The sequence below is a fragment of the Rhododendron vialii genome, chromosome 4a (genome assembly GCF_030253575.1).
Source record: "Rhododendron vialii isolate Sample 1 chromosome 4a, ASM3025357v1".
Classification (NCBI taxonomy): domain Eukaryota; kingdom Viridiplantae; phylum Streptophyta; class Magnoliopsida; order Ericales; family Ericaceae; genus Rhododendron; species Rhododendron vialii.
In genome coordinates this window covers 36,004,662-36,022,341 of record NC_080560.1, presented here as the reverse complement: position 1 = coordinate 36,022,341, position 17,680 = coordinate 36,004,662, and the positions used below count along the sequence as shown (strand labels likewise).

At 36.3% G+C, this 17,680-nt stretch overlaps 1 protein-coding gene across 1 annotated transcript; it reads left to right on the top strand.

Moving 5' to 3' along the window:
- The first annotated feature begins 8,540 nt into the window (after positions 1 to 8,540).
- Positions 8,541 to 10,193, top strand: LOC131323958 (probable inorganic phosphate transporter 1-3). Its single transcript, XM_058355792.1, has one exon. It carries the CDS (start codon positions 8,541 to 8,543, stop codon positions 10,191 to 10,193), a length of 1,653 nt encoding a protein of 550 aa, XP_058211775.1.
- Positions 10,194 to 17,680: the final 7,487 nt, after the last annotated feature.

Genomic DNA, 17,680 nt, shown 5'->3' with positions numbered 1-17,680 from the left:
GGGAGCAACCAATCAAGAGCCACCACCGCAACCGGAGTTGAGAAGATCCGTTAGAGACAAGCAAGCCTCAAGAAAGTACTCTCCCGATGAATTTGTGACGGTAACGGAACAGGGGGAGCCCGAGAGCTACCAAGAAGCCATGGAGCATGACAAGAAAGATGAGTGGGCTAAGGCTATGCAATAGGAAATGAAGTCCTTGCTTGACAACCGCACTTACGATTTGGTGAAATTACCTAAGGGTAAGAAAGCTTTGAAAAACAAATGGGTTTACCGATTGAAGCATGATGGGAAAAATTTAAGGTACAAGGCACGCCTCGTGGTGAAAGGGTTTGGGCAGAAAAAAGTTATTGATTTTGATGAAATTTTTTCGCCCGTTGTGAAAATATCCACCATTCGTGTTGTTCTTGGTATGGCCGCAAGCTTGAATCTCGAGGTCGAACAATTTGATGTGAAAACCGCGTTCCTTCACGGTGATTTAGAGAAGGAGATTTATATGGAGCAACCCGAAGGCTTCAAAGTGAAAGGGAAGGAGAACTTTGTTTGCAAATTGAAGAAGAGCTTGTATGGCTTGAAACAAGCACCGAGGCAATGGTACAAGAAATTTGATTCCTTTATGATAGAGCATGGGTATTCAAGAACCACTTCGGATCATTGCGTGTTTGTGAAAAAGTTTCTGGATGAAACTTTATTATTCTCTTGCTGTATGTCGATGATATGTTAATCGTGGGACAAAATTCTACGAAAATCAACGAGTTGAAGTTGGAGTTGAGTAAATCCTTTGCTATGAAAAATTTTGGACCGGCAAAGCAAATTTTGGGTATGAAAATTACTCGTGATCAAAAGAAGGGGCTAATTTGGTTGTCTCAAGAAAGTTACGTTGAAAAGATTCTTGAGAGGTTCAATATGGATAAAGCGAAGCCCATTAGTTGTCCGCTTGCGAGCCACTTAAAGCTTAGTTCGAAACAATGTCCTACAAGTGAAAAAGACAAGGCGGAGATGGAAAAATTTCCTTATGCTTTAGCGGTTGGTTCTTTGATGTATGCTATGGTTTGTACTAGGCCGGATTTAGCTCATGCGGTTGGAGTTGTTAGTCGGTTTCTTTCAAATCCGGGCAAAGAACATTGGGCAGCTGTGAAATGGACTCTCAGGTATCTCCGGGGTACTTCTAGAGTTTGTTTGTGTTTCAGAAATGGTAAAGCTGTGTTGGATGGATACACGGATGCCAACATGGCGGGTGACATTGATTCTCGGAAGTCCACTTCGGGGTACTTGATGACCTTTGCAGGGGGAGCTGTCAATTGGCAATCAAGATTGCAAAAATGTGTCGCTCTATCGACTACGGAAGCGGAGTTCATTGCAATTACCGAAGCTTGCAAGGAATTGTTGTGGTTGAAGAAGTTCTTGCAAGAGTTGGGTTTAAATCAAAAGAGGTATGTTATCTTTTGTGATAGTCAAAGTGCAATGCATTTGAGCAAGAATTCCACTTTCCATTCTCGATCAAAGCATATTGATGTTAGATATCATTGGATACGGGACACGCCTGATATGAAGTTGTTGCAACTTGAGAAATTCACACGGATGATAATCCTTCGGATATGATGACTAAAGCTTTGTTTAAGGACAAACATGATAAATTTTGAGCTTTGTCGGGTTTGGTCGATCCTTCCACTTAAGTCGGAAAGGGGGAGAATGTTGGGTTCCCTCCTTTAGTGGAAGCCCAATATTTTGTTAGCCCAATAATAATTGTGTTTGGCCCAAAAGAGTTATATTTGTGTGGGCTAATTTTGGTGGAACATTCTACACATTTGGAGCACATGTTTGGCACATGATTTGTTGGGATGAGAAAAGCTTCTCCTGAAAGCTAATTCGGTTTTCGTCTGTTTTGGGGAAAAAAAATATCATCAGAAAAGTTAGCAGCTTTGAAAGAAAAAAGAAAAACTTAGTGCACTGAGTGTGAGTGTTTCGGTGGGTAGGAGAACCAATTGGGACAGCCATTCTCTCTTTTCTCTTGAAGCAATATTCAGAATCATCTTCGTCAACATTTGGGGCTGATTTGTGCTCTGTTTCCGGCTCTCCTTTTCAGCTGCTATTGGAGGGTTTTGTTCATCTATTTTGGTGAGGTCTTCTCCTCTTGGTTGTTGTATTTGTTGGATACACCTTAGGGTGTGTGAGATCTTGTATCTCTTGTAAACCCATTTATAAAAACCTTCGTTGATTGTGGAATCGAACTCCGGTCCCGTGGATGTACCTCACATTTTGGGGGACCCACGTAAAAATTTCTTGTATTCCTTTGGTTTGTGATTTGTGCATTTTAATTACATTCGCTGCATTTACATTATTTCCTTCGTGATTTACTCATGAAAAATTCCGCATATTTTTCCCAACAACAATATTCTTGTATAAACTCTAGGTTTTTATTCGAGTTTTGATTGCATGATACTGATGATAGGATGATAGGGATCATTTTCATGATATAATTATATAATTTGGTTTATATATTCTATTTATAATCATGATATACAGTCAAGCAATGGTCTTTTAAGTCCACGATTCGCGTGATTAAGATAGATTACGCTAGGATAGACGAGACGTCATGCCAAGCTACGAGATGAGTCATGTATTTGAGACAATTGGTGCCAAACCTAGAATAGTCTATGCCGATTGATGAATCATAATAATCTCCTTGGCGATTATTGATAGAATCATAATTGACTTCAATAGTAAACTGGTTTTACAGTACTACATAACTTGTTTTTGCGCTAGTGATAAATTTGAAACTCTAGACTTTCCTTTTCAAGACTTCATCACTTTGATTCTATTGTTTAATCTAATATAGATTTGGATATGGAAACGACACGACCAGTGGTCAACAGGGTATATGCTGCAATATACCGGTGTTGATTCTGGGGACATTTAGAATTTTTTAAAGATTGAAGCGATTAATTAAATTTCCTTTAAAAAGTAGGCCAACAATTAAACATCTCGCCAACCTAGTTATACAGTACTACATATAGATAGATCTCTTACAGTTGCAACCCTTTCTAGCTCTCTCACACATTGTCGATAGTTTTTTCTCCGAACAAGCTGCTTACAATCACGTAACTCTCTCTCTCTCTCTCTCTCTCTCTCTCTCTCTCTCTCTCTCTCTTGTTATTTAAAATATTTTTTTTCGATCCCATTCATTAAATCTAATCTACTCTATCCTAAGGGACATGAGGAGGGGATTGAGAATGCACGTTGATTATGGTAAACGTAAGCATATCTTTTGTTTACCGTAAAATTGAGTGTGTAACATTAAAAGGTAAAGTTATGCATAGTTTGGTTTGTTACAAACTTTATAATTCATGTATTTTGGACTTCTTATGGTTCGATTTGTTACGTATGCATTTATTTCATTTATTTCGATTTTTTATAGTGATTAATTGTTATATACTATTCTTGTTATTGTGATTATAACACGTTATTTTTTTTACTTAGGAATCATTTAGTACTATCTAATTACAAACTATTAAACATATTCTGCATACCATAACTAAAGAACTTTAACTTACTCATTGTGATCTTCATTTTACGCTTGGGTTAATTCTTTTTTAATTTTTTTTATGGGGAAGGTTATGGGGGTAGTAATTAGTCGATCTATTAAGTGTTAACTACCAATGTTGCTACGCACATAGATATTTGCACATATGTTGTGCACTAATCACGGTGTGGGGCCCACTATGGGTCCCACACAAACGATCTGAACCGTTTATTAAATGTAAAATAATTTTTCAATGGCTTTCGCATAAAATCAAATTTTCAAAAGTTACGTAAATTCTACTTTGAAAAATCAAATTTATTCTCGTCATCAACGGCTGCTTAGTTACCCCCTCCGTCCTAATTTGTTTGTCCAATTTCAACATACGTGTCTTTTAAAAAATTGTCTATATCTCACAATCCATAATGTTTTATACTTCTATAATTTTGAAAACATCGTATTATAGACCTAATTGAGATCTATCAAACAAGATCTATATTGTATATACAAAATATTATACACTGAAACATATAGACAATTTTATAGAAGGTCCCAAATTATAAAAATGAACAAACAAATTAAGATGGAAGAAGTAATATATAGGGTAGTGGTTACGGTCAAATCAAGGGCTGCTTACATGAAGTTCTAGATTTTGAAAAGTTAGAATTTCAAAATCTGCAAAAAAATACTTGATATGTAGTTTGAATTTGTTTGACGAAACGATTACGTTAACCGACGGGCCATCAATCCTGTGAAGCCTATGGTAAATCCTCTAATTGGAAATCCATCCGCAGTTTGGCAACTAAAAATATGTATACTTTTTATATTTTTTTGTCAAAAGTGAGAAAATTGTATTTATAAATGTCCAGCAACACTCGTCTAAAAAATACAAACGGATCGAGATCGTTACAAAGTACTTGGCCAAAGCCAAACAATCATCTAACAAATACAAAACGAGTAAATCACAAGACAATCAATGTCTTTCATCTTAATCCAGGCATGACTTGACGTAACAGCGACACTTTTAAACTGCCTAATATCTAATTAGGAGTCTCAAACAAGAAAATTGTAAAGTTAAAGACAAAAGACAAAAGACATCAAATACCCAAACAATCAAATGCACTCAAACCAAGTATGAACGCATTAATGAACTCCCAAAAACTACAGATCTGTCAAGCCGCCATGAGTTGCCCCGCTAAAGACATCGTGTAAGGATAAAATGCTGAAGATCAAATATCATTGTGAAGCAATCTCGACTGAGAGAACCCCGATCTGTAACAAAATTCGTCCAAAGACGAAACTAGCAGCTCTAGTAAAACGAGAGACAACACTCTCACAGATCAGACGACAAGTCGTTGATCTAGAGAAACGGAAGAAAAAAGAAAAAAACAAAGAAAGAGAGTCGGAATAGTACCATGGTCCATGGCCTTCCCCTCCCACCGCCGCACAAAGGTATGGAACCCACGAGGGGGAGGGGAAGAGAGAAGAGGAGTTGTGGTGGCTAGATTTGAGAGGGAGGGAGAAAGAGATAGGGTGGGCTATGTTTATATCTCTACTAAAAATCTGTATATGATGGCTAAGGAATATGATTCTGTGTTAGACCACCGGACTTACAGGATCAATCGTATTATCTTGTGACTTTAGGCTATTTTAGCCAGACTTTAGGCTATTTTAGCCACTATTTGTCGATTAATTGAATAAAACAAAGATAAGAGTGCTAACTAATTTAGATACTAGAGAAGAAAAAAAATCCAGAAATGGTCACGCCAAAATCTGTTCTATGTTGATGCAGATTACTTATAAAATGACTTCAACTATTACATGGTATGGCAAGAATTAATGCCTACTTCCGGAGAAATCATACTTTTCTTACACCACCAAAAGTGCTAAAAGTGTCAAAGGGGCTATTTAATTAACACTTTTAAGTACTTTTGAGTTTCGAGAAACTAACTTAAAAAGAATTCTTAGCACACAAACTCTATCTCACTCACTTTGGTACCTCACTCTCTATTTAGTCTCACATACTGTAACGTCCCGATTTTTTAAGGAATTTTGGGAGCAATATAAAATACTAACTTTTTAAGAAAAATTTTGCTAATCAAGTACAATTTACTCAAAATAGAGGTTTAATCATTTCAATCTCAAGATAGATTTACTTAATCAAAATACATTAACTTCAGCACTGACTCTAGGCTTGATATTGATCCCAAGCATACTTGATCTCTGCCTCTGGTATTCCTCCTATTTCTGACTGCTCATCCATTGAATCATGTACCCTCTGGCAAATTGATTGCCAAAGCAACCGATTTACCAGAATATGGACGTATCCGTGAGTGATAAATCACCCAGTAGAATAATCTAACCCAACTACCCTTCTTATTTTACAGCTAGCAAGCAAATAATATTGATACAGAAGAATTGAACAGAAATTTCACACATAACCGATTTAATGCTATCCATTAGCCTAACGTGTGATCTAAAATATCAACCGCGAGATCTTTCCTCCCCTACCGCTAGCCATGTCCCGTCCCATGAGATCACTTCCTTTTGCTGTCGTAGATACACCTAAGTTATGTACCGAATGTGTATCCCAATGACTACAACAAAGGGTAAGCTTATCATGCCGTGACATAACTAGGGTTCGCCTATCTTATTCACCACTTCACAATCATCACTGGACTCCCGCCAGTTTCAATTCATCACTGGGCTTACTTTGCCAGTTTCAAATTATCACATCCAACTCATCACATCTCAAAATTCCGCCTGTAGGCAATCTAAAAATAAAACTTTCCGATTTATCCATTACCTAGCATCATCTAGGTGAATTCTATTCGTATACCACCCTATGTCTCTAAGGTCCAATCTAGCATTCAAATCAAGTATCAGTGCAATATACAATTAATGAAATAATAATTAAAACAAATAATAAGAAATGCGATCACACAATTTTTTTTTATGAATAGGCCGTTGCCCTTAATTTTGTATGGCCAAAAAGTTAATCTTATTAGAGGAAATCTTTATTTATAAAGAAAAATAATTTTGTACAACTACTAGTAAGTCTAGGCTTATTTATGAAATTAGATTGATTAATAACTAAATTAAATACATTAAAATATTATCCTAAAAAATGACCTTATTAGGAATCCTACGGTCCTACACAACATGTTCAGTATCAACAATCGGGTCCGGAGGGTCTTGAGGTTATACTAGTAACCGAAAAATACGTTGTCAGGTCAGTACATTAACCTTATTTAATTATAGGACTAAACCGTAATTCTGTTAACATTAATAGGGCCGAAATAATACATTAGAAAGTAGAAAGGGGTTTTAAGTGAGGAACTTACTATTAGTTGGGCCAATATAATATACTAATAAAATTAGAAGGGTTAAAGTGTAGTTTTTACAAAAAAATTGAAACCCAGGAGGCGGTTTCACTGTACCACGTCGGAAAAAAAAGAGGCCATTTTCGACCGTGTGACAACCAATTGGAGTCCTTTTTATTTCGGAACATAAAATCCAACTTGTAAACAATATATTTAGAGAAGAGATAGATAAGATTATAAAACTTAAGTCATAATAAAAGAAGAAAATGTTATGGCGCCAAAACAGGAACTTTAATAAACTAAGGGGCTAATTATAATATGTTGCCATACATTTGGACCAAAATTAGTACACTAAATAATTTAGGAGGATCAAAGTGTTATTTTATCAAAAAATTCAATATCCATCTCGTGGGATTCACTGTTCACAGCCGAAGAAAAAAAATAAAACAGAGGAGAACGGCCGATCTCGACCCCGCAACGTCGAGATCGATTTCTTTCAATCCGGATCATAAAATTAATATGCAATTACTTAATATACTTAAAAGAAGGTAGGGGAGGGATTATAATACCTCGAATTCGGTTAAAAATATGCGGCGAATGGTTTCAGTAAATTTTTGGGCCGATGGAAGAAGATGACCCGAACAAAGAGCTTCGATAGTGACTTCAGACGAAGGGGTAATGTTGCTGTGATGTTTGGGAACTCGGGGGATGGAGTGTGAACCAAATTTAGGTCCGGTTGGGTGTGAACCCGAAACCCATTTTTTTCTCTCTCTATCCTAAACCAACACGGACGGAGTTTCCGAGGCTTTTTCCCTTTTCTCTATTTCTACGAAATTTTCAGTGGCGGTGGTTGTGTCGTTGATGTGTAATTTTCAGATAGGAAAAGAGAGAGAGTATTTATAGGAGATGGGGTGGAGTGGGAAGCAAGGAGGGGAAGAGGAGAGAGAGAGTAGGGTGGTGGGCAAGGAATGGGGCAGGGGAGATGGATGCCGGAAATGGGGCAGGGGGAGGGTTCGCTTGGGGAGAGAGGAAGAGAATTAATGGAGAGAGAGAGAGAGAGAGAGTCGCGGCTGAGAGAAGAGAGAGTAGAAAAAAAAAATTGTTTTGGAAAAAAGTTATGGTGCATGTAGCACAAAATGTACACATGGAATTTATACTATAATAAATTCTTTATAACTAATTTACTGAGAATAATCATACCGGAATAAAATTTGTAAATCTTAAAAAAATTTGGGTCGAAAATCCAGGTCGTTACACATGCACCACTCTCACTACCATTCTATACATGTATTTATGAGTAAAAGCTTGGTTTGAGTAACTTTTGGAGCTTTGCGGATTATATTTTTAGTTTGAAGTTCAACAAAAGATAAATTTCAGTTTTGTGCAGTAAATAATACCAACTTTTATTGCAGCTTAGTCATAGTTTCACAGTTGTGATAAACATATTTATTTGATTCTTTTAAAATTTAGATTCTATAGTAAAATCTTATGTTAGAATCTAAAATCTGAATCTGTAGCTATCGCAAACACGTCCAATGTAACAATTCTGAACTTTGTGATAACTCAATTGGTAAGCGAGGACATGTCTTGTGATTTAAGCAGTTGATTATATGTTCTAATCACCCTTTTGCTTCTCTAATCCAGCGGCTCATAATTCAGAAACAGTTGGAAGAAGATTTCATAAGCAGCAAAATCTAGCCATGGCCAGGGAACAATTTTATTTTTGCTCGGCCAGGGAACAATTGGAAGTGCTAAATGCACTTGATGTGGCCAAAACTCAATTGTACCATTTCACTACTATCGTAATTGCTGGTATGGGCTTCTTCACTGCTGCCTATGATCTCTTCAGCATTTCCGTCGTCACAAAGTTACTGGGCCGAATCTACTACACCCTGCCCAACGCGGCCAAGCCCGGCGTGTTACCGCCCGGTGTTTCAGCCGTCGTCACAGGTGTTGCCCTTGTTGGCACCTTATTTGGCCAACTCTTCTTCGGTTGGCTAGGTGACAAACTGGGTCGCAAAAAGGTGTACGGTGTAACCCTGCTTCTCATGATTTTATGCTCTCTCGCCTCTGGTCTTTCTTTCGGTCATCATGCAAGGGGTACGATGGTCACTCTCTGTTTCTTCCGATTTTGGCTTGGGTTTGGCATTGGCGGCGATTACCCGTTGTCCGCAACCATCATGTCCGAATACGCAAACAAGAAGACTCGTGGATCGTTTATGGCTGCCGTATTTGCAATGCAAGGGTTCGGAATATTAACAAGTGGAATTGTTGGTCTCGTAGTCTCGGCCGCATTAGAACATGGGATCCATGTTTATACTTATAATCAAAACGCCGAATTATCCCTGTCGCCCTGGGCCGACTACGTTTGGCGCATTATACTGATGTTTGGGGCCGTTCCAGCTGCAATGACTTACTACTGGCGTATGAAGATGCCCGAGACTGCCCGTTACACTGCTCTTATTGCGAAAAATGCCAAAAAAGCAGCCGAGGACATGGCTCAGGTGTTAAACGTGGAATTTGACCCCGAAGAGGCCAAGCTAGAGAAATTCGTCGAAGAACCCTCCAATCAATATGGATTGTTTTCGAAAGAATTTCTTCATCGCCACGGGCTTCACTTACTTGGCACTGCGACCTGTTGGTTCTTACTCGATATCGCCTTCTACAGCCAAAATCTATTCCAGAAAAACATATTCACAGCAATCAATTGGCTCCCTCCGGCTGCCAATATGAGTGGGATTCAAGAGGTTTATAAAGTCTCAAGAGCCCAAACCCTCATTGCCCTATGCGGTACCGTGCCGGGGTACTGGTTTACAGTGTTTTTCATCGATAAAATTGGAAGATGGGTCATTCAATTGCAGGGTTTCTTCTTCATGTCCGTGTTCATGTTTGCACTTGGACTACCTTTCCATCACTGGGCATTGCATAAGGTTCCATTCATCATAATGTACTCCCTCACGTTTTTCTTTTCCAACTTCGGTCCAAATGCCACAACATTTGTAGTGCCGGCGGAGATCTTCCCGGCCCGCCTTAGGTCCACTTGCCACGGAATATCGGCTGCAGCAGGAAAAGCGGGGGCCATAGTTGGGGCGTTTGGGTTTTTGTACGCATCCGAGTCCAATCATGTCAAAGAGGACGATACAGGTTACCCCAAGGGTATCGGTGTGAGCTACTCATTTATTGTGCTCGGTTTTGTGTCTCTCTTCGGAATGATGTTTACTTTCCTCGTCCCAGAACCCAACGGGAAATCGCTTGAGGAGCTTTCAGGTGAGAATGAGGATGATTCAATTGATGCAGTTGTGGTGTCCACTCCGGATAAACAGGGCGCTTATAACCCGAACATTCCTGTTTAATTCGAGCGTGGTAATGTTGGACTGTACATCAAACTATTTTTTTTTTATTCGATAGATGTCTAGCCTACTCCTAAGTGGATGGGGAAGGGGTACCACTAAATGGTATACGGGTGGGGCAAGTTCAAAGGGCATCATCAACAATCACACCAAGTACTCGCACTCGTGGCGAGACTCAAACCCTCACTTTCCATGTAGAAGAGGTAAGGATGTTTCGTTGGGCTACAAACCTGGTGGCGTAAATCAAGCTATTTGGAAGTGAAGGAATTGGTCTTTCTGTGTGTTTCAATAATGTAGATATTTCTCCATTCGGAAAGCAATTACAGAATTTACTGTTTGATGAGTCGTGTTGTCTGTGTCAGTAGGCAGTTGGACAAAAAAAAATTCGAGAGTTCGAATGAATTCCGAGTCAGAATTTAAGCACAACTTTCTTCTAAATAATCGGATTGAGGTGATTCAAAGTGAGTTGGAAAGCTGGTCTTCAACTTTCCGTGAATAGGAATTTCAGATTCTGACCTTCACTGGGTCAACACCGGACCACCAGAGAGTCATATATGCTGAGTAAAATTCCATCGAAGTTTCCTTTTTGGTAATTGGGGCTTTAATTTCTACTTTGCTTGGGACTTGTTAAAAGTTAAAAAAAATACGCTTTTATATCAGATTTAGGTGTTGGTGAAAGAGAGAGATAGGATTCAAAGTTTCATAACATTACGAGGGCCTAAATCGATCTCTAAGGTGTAGATGCTGATCAAGAAACATATATATCGATCAAGGGTGTCGAACATACAAGAATCCATTCCGGGGATCTACGAAGATGCTGTCCGTCCATATTTCAATCGTGAAGCTGCCATTTTGTTGGAACAAGAGACTCTATGCTGTTTTTTTGCTTGGGATGAGCTATTGCTGATTTTGCAATGACCTGCTGTTTCATTCAGGATGTGTTCCATGTGTATAGACTTTTAGATGTATCTTGGGATTCTCAAGGATCTTTGTATTTTCCTTTATTGTTGGTTGTCGGTGGATTACTTGTCATCCTCAACCTCCTTAAGCTGGAGTGGCATATGGTCGTCGCTTGGCTTAGGGTGCCAATCTTGTTGGAATACTTCACCCGAGTTGTGATGCATTTTCACTCTTGCACCTTTAAATCGAGGGAAAATTTCACGTAGGCACCTGACCTTTCACACAAATCACATATAAACACCTGACCTTTCTTAAATTTCATATAAACACCTGAGCTTTCTAAAAACTCACCAATCAATACCTGACCTTTTTTAAATTTCATATAAACACCTGAGCTTTCTAAAAACTCATCAATTCAACACCTGTCATCACCCCTCCGTCTAAAACCAAACAGAAAAAAAATTAAGTGTTCCAATTTTTTATTTGTTTGAATCAGTGCACAGATCTTATTTTTTTATCATTTTATTCTAAAGAATCATAATTAATTTTTAACTCTAAAGCTCTCGTTAGTCAGTTCTAAGAAAGTCGTATAATCAAATATCTCTAGGGCTAACTAACGAGAGCCTTAGAGTCAAAAATTAAGTATAACCCTTTAGAATAAAATGATCAGAGAAATAAGATCTTCACATCAGTTCAAACGAATTGAAAATTGGGGCAATTAATTTTTTAACCATGTATAGACCGTTTATATATTAAAAAATATGATTAAAAAATTAAGTACTCAAATTTTCAATCTGTTTAAACCGGTGCGAATATCTTATTTCTCTGATCATTTTATCCTAAAGAATCATAATTAATTTTTTGACTCTAAGGCTCCCATTAGTTAGCCCTGAGAGATATTTGATTTTACGACTTTCTTAGGGCTAACTAACGAGAGCTTTAGAATCAAAAATTAATTATGATTCTTTAGGATAAAATGATTAAAAAAATAAGATCTTCGCACTGATTCAAAAAAAAAAATTGGAGCACTTAACTTTTTTTCCGTTTGGTTTTAGACGAAGGGGTGACGGCAGGTGTTGAATTGATGAGTTTTCAGAAAGCTCGGGTGTTTATATGAAATTTAAGAAAGGTCAGGTGTTGAATTGATGAGTTTTTAGAAAGCTCAAGTGTTTATATGAAATTTAAAAAAAGTCAGGTGTTCATGTGTGATTTGTGTAAAATGTCAGGTGCCTACGTGAAATTTTCCCTTAAATCTATTGCAATCCTTGCAATTGATTAATAAAATATTGGAAAAAAAAACTGTAATAGTCCTTGTACTTAAATGTTCGTATCAATTTGGTCCCTGTAGTTATAATTAGTTCGATTTACACTCTGTACTTTCCATTTTGTTTCAATTCGGTCCAATTACTAACTTCCGTTAGTCCGCCGTTAGTCCTTTAAATAGCAAAATCATATGGCCCCATTTTTTGGGGTTAAAACAAACCCATTCGGCTAAATAAGCCAACTTCCTTATTTTTTGTCCTTATTCAAATTTTTTTTTGTATTTGTTAGTTTTTCGTCAATTTTTTGAGGGTTATTGCATCGTCATGACGAGAAGAATCTAAAAAGTAAAAAATTATTATCAAAATTCAATTTTTTTTTGAATAAAGACGAAAAAATTGGCTTAGGTTTATTTTTCAACATTCCTAATTTGGAATCAATGCATGGGCCAAATGTAGGAAAATGAATGGAATGACAGGGCATTATTTTTTGTAACCACTTGGGCCGTTAAGTTAGGTTTATTATAACCTAGTTGAGTGGTTTGTTATGTCTATGTATTAGGTTATGACATGGTAAATTTAAAACTGAGTTTATATAATATTCTGACTTTTGGACATGGTTATTTATCATGTTATGAACTTTTGGATCTATATCATGTTGTGACTTTTGAACATGGTTCTATATGCATTTTCAGTATTATGCAGAAAAATAAGGCATCTCAGTATTTGTCCACAAGTTGAACATGTAGACAATATCAGTGGTTATGATGCCTCATGGCTGATCATGAAAATGCTGAATTCGATGACAACTTTTTGTAGAAAATTATAACCAAATTTCTTCCCTAGTGCCTCCTTATCAATGGAGAATGGAAGAATGAGCTGTGTTTTGGTTCAGAGGTATATTAGGGCAATAGGCGAATGAGTAACCCTATTCAGCTAAATAAGCCAACTGGCTTATTTTTTTGTCCTTATTCAAATTTTTTTTGTATTTATTAGTTTTTCGTCATTTTTTTGGGAATTATTGCATCGTCATAACAAGAGGAATCTAAAAAGTAAAAAATTACGATCGAAACTTAATTTTTTTGAATAAAGACAAAAATAAGCCAATAAGCAAATTTTTTCGTCTTTATTAAAAAAAATTGAATTTCTATCATAATTTTTTACTTTTTAGATTCCTCTCGTCATGACGATGCAATAACCCCAAAAAAATTGACGAAAAACTAACAAATACGAAAAAAAATTCAATAAGGATAAAAAAATAAGCCAGTTGTCTTATTTAGCCAAACGAGTCTATTTTAACCCCAAAAAAGGGAGCCATATGATTTTGTTGTTTAAAGGACTAACGGCAGACTAACGGAAGTTAGTAATTGGACCAAATTGAAACAAAATGAAAAGTACAGAGTGTAAATCGAGCCAATTACAACTACAGGGACCAAATTGACACAAATACTTAACTATAGGGACTATTTCAGTTTTTTCCCCTAAAATATTCTATTCTGCCGTTCTCAAAAAAAAAAAAAAAAAGAGAAGAAGAAGAAGCTATTGTTCAAGTAACATTGTTCTTATATGAGCTCTAGTTTTTATACATTCAAGTTTTGATTGCATGATAAGGACCCTTTTCATGATTATATAATTTGGTTTAAATAGTCCTATGTATATTCGTATCTACAATCAATTGCGATATACAATCAAGCAATGGTGTTTGAAGTTTGCGATTCGTGCGATTGAGATTGATTACGCTAGGAGAGACAAGTAGTGCCAAGCCTAGGATAGTACGTCAGTGCCGATTGATGAATTAATAATTTCATTGGCGATTACTGATAGAGATTGTAAGCCCCAGCAATAATCGTAATTGACTTGAATAGTAAACCAGTTTTCCACATAACTTGTTTCTGATAAATTCCGAACTCTAGGCTTCCTTTTTTTTAGTTCTAGTTTTCATAAACAAGTCTCGTTCCTTGAATTAACTTAGAAATTAATTGACTTACACTTAATTCAGTCCCTAAACAACCATACTCAGTATTTACCACTATTACCACTATTGTACGGTGGACTAGTTATCTCCAAGTTTTATAAATATGTTTTGATATGAATACAACACAATATGAAATATATTTTGATACGGAAACGACACGATCTGTGATCAAAAGGGTATATGCTGCAATATGCCGGCGTTGATTCTGGCGATATTTACAATTTTTTAAAGATTAAAGCGATTAATTTTCTTTGACCGGAGGCCAACAAACATCTCGCCAACATAGTTAATTAGTGTCACCCCTAGCTAGATAGATCTATTGCAGTTGCAATCCTTTCTATCTCTCAAATTTCCGTTAGTTTTCTCTCTAAACAAGCTGCTGACAATCAGGTAACACACACGCTCTCTCTCTCTCTCTCTCTCTCTCTCTCTCTCTCTCTCATGTTGTATTCGTTTTGGTGTGTTGCTTTTGGTGAAAATAGAAGACAGATTATCCAACGCACCCTTTATTTTTTCACTTTTTCCTTGCATTTATAGATATAGAAAATATTCTTGTTTCAACTCACCCTTCTTCTTTTTTCCCTCACAGTCAGGAAATTAAATAAAAAATCTTTTAAATTCACTTTCCTAATACAAAAGTGAAAAATGTAGATGAGGAATGCAAGTGGATTATGATTGGAGGAAAAGTAAACAGGGAGTATATATCTTTTGCAATAATGCTACATACACAATGGATGAAAAGTAAACAGATACAGAGTATGTCTTCTTTTGAAAAATGAAGAAGAAACACTAAGCTATAGAGATTTTTTATTGAAAATTTTAACAATAAAATTCTTATTACTTACTTTTTTATTACAAAATATTTATTCATCCTCTCAAATGAAAAATAGATTCGTCTTTTGGGATACAATTATAGTAGTTGTTAGAATCTCACCCAGTTAATTAGTAATTGTTTGAATAAGATTTTTTTTTTTTTTCCCTTTTTCGTAGTTTTGTGAATTAGTAGTATTTGAGTATTTTCCTCAAATGAATGTTTTGTTATGTAGAGAATAAAGTTTGTGATATATTAAAGCGGGTGCCATTTTTCTATTTAACTTTTCGAATGCTAATTAGTTCTCTAATATTTAAGGAAGTAACTTTGCATAATGCAGTGAAGTTAATTTCAATTCTTATGAAACCCCGCCAATTTTTTGTATGTAGGATGGGTGAGATTACAAACAGGTCCATCATCTTTTCTGTTCTTTTTATTTATTGACAAACACGGCGGACGTCCTTGATCTTTTAAATTTTGTCATGATACTTTTATGAGAAGTGGCATATTTTACCATTGTGGGATAGTTAATACTAGCGCCTTGCCCGTTCCTGAAGGCACGGCCAAGCGTAATTAGATCTGATCAAATTATATCGGTTATCTCGTTCTACTCGTCAAATCCAATCGAAGTCCATCAAAAATTTTACATATTGGGTCTACATAATTTCAACCTTTTACTTTTCATTCAGTTAGTCCCCTGTGTTTTTTTCTCTTAAGAATGCAACACCAATTCTTGCTCAAAGCACAGGGATAGCACCAAAGACCCGTTCACATAAGCACATGATAGCTCTCAAGCTCCCCATTTAAGTTTGGTTCGTAAAACACAATTCAAAATTTGAATTGTCACCATAAGCCTTTTACCACATTGAGTACCTTTGCTTTCCACATGTCTCCAGCTTCCTATCAGATTTAATAATAGTTTCTGAATAGTCAAACGTTCAATGGAAAATAACAAACAAAATTTAAAATAAAACAAATGAAGAAGTTAATTACTCCCTCCGTCCCTTTTTAAATGTCCTGCTTCGTAACTCCAACTTATTAAAAAGACATCATCATTACATCTTTCACACCAACTTTTTCCTCCACTTTCCCTACTTACCCATCATCATTACACTTTTACTCACTAACTTTTCAAAATAAAATCTACTTTTAGGGACAAAATAGACAATACACCAACTTTTACCCCCTAACTTTACAAAATGGACACTTATTAAGGGACAACCCAAAATGAAATACTGGACACAAAAAAAGGGACGGAGGGAGTACCATTCATCAAAATTGATCTTAAGGCAGAATAGAGCTTGTATTATTATAATATTTTATCAATTTAATGGGAAAAATCATCACAATAAACTAGGGGCTTCACGCATCGGATGGTTTCTCGTACGGTTGAAAGTACGTATTTAGCACGGATTTGATGCTAATTTAGATACGATCTTTCTATTATCAGCCCAGTGGATTGATAATAAGCACACAAGAGGAAAAGAAAAACACATATTTCTATTTTTTTTTTTACACTTTTTAATACACATTTACACTTCTTATTGTTAGTCCGTTGAACTGATTTTATAATTGGAAATTTCTAAAATCAGCCAAATTGGCTGACAATAATAAGTGTGTGAATTTGTATTCAATAGTGTAAAAAGTACACAGAATTATGTATTTTCCTTGTCTTCTAGAATACTTATCGTCAGCCCAGTGGACTGACAATAGTAAGACCGTTTATAATTTTCCATTTAGTTATTAGAAGCATTTAGATTTTGGCTCCCAAAAAATCGGGAGCAAATTTCATTCCCATATCCCAACCAAGTTCATTAATGAGAGAGAGAGAGAGAGAGTGAGAGAGAGAGAGGGAGGGAGGGAGGGAGAGGAATGGAAGGCATCTCAATTTTTTTGGAATAGAATCCCTTGAAGTTTTGGGAATGATATCATCCCTAAGATTGATTTGGTATTGATCCTAGCCGTAGAATTGAAATCATTTCTATGTGGGATTTAAATTTTGAATAAAGAGATAACAACCCTAGGATCAATTGAATCACAAACTTAAAATTAAATCCCACCTCTTCAACGTGCCACGGAGGATAGTTATGAGAGGAATATTTTGCAAAACGGTTGTATAATTTAATATCGATATAGATGGAGCTTTCCAAACCAACCTCCACTAGTGAAAAGTGAAATTTGATTTTCCAAATTGTCAAGGTGCACATTAGTACCCGAACACTAGTTATAGAAAAAATTTACTTACTTATGCAAGTGTTAAGACTTTATCTCTTATTGTTCATTTAAACCAGTCAAACTTAGTTACTCCCTAAGGTCATTTTTAAGTGTTCTGCTTTCTAACTCCAACTTATTAAGGAAACATCATTATTACACATTTCACATCAACTTTTATCTCCACTTTTCCTACTTACCCTCTGTAGAGGTATCATCATTACACTTTTACTCACTAACTTTACAAAATGGACACTTATTAAAGGATAGCCCAAAATAGAATACTGAACTCTAAAAAATGGACAGAGGGAGTAATATATTCTATAGGCAAACC

What these genes read in the sequence shown, in the direction of transcription:
- LOC131323958 (XM_058355792.1), top strand. Translation starts at nt 8,541, where the DNA reads ATGGCCAGGGAACAATTTTATTTTTGCTCGGCCAGGGAACAATTGGAA.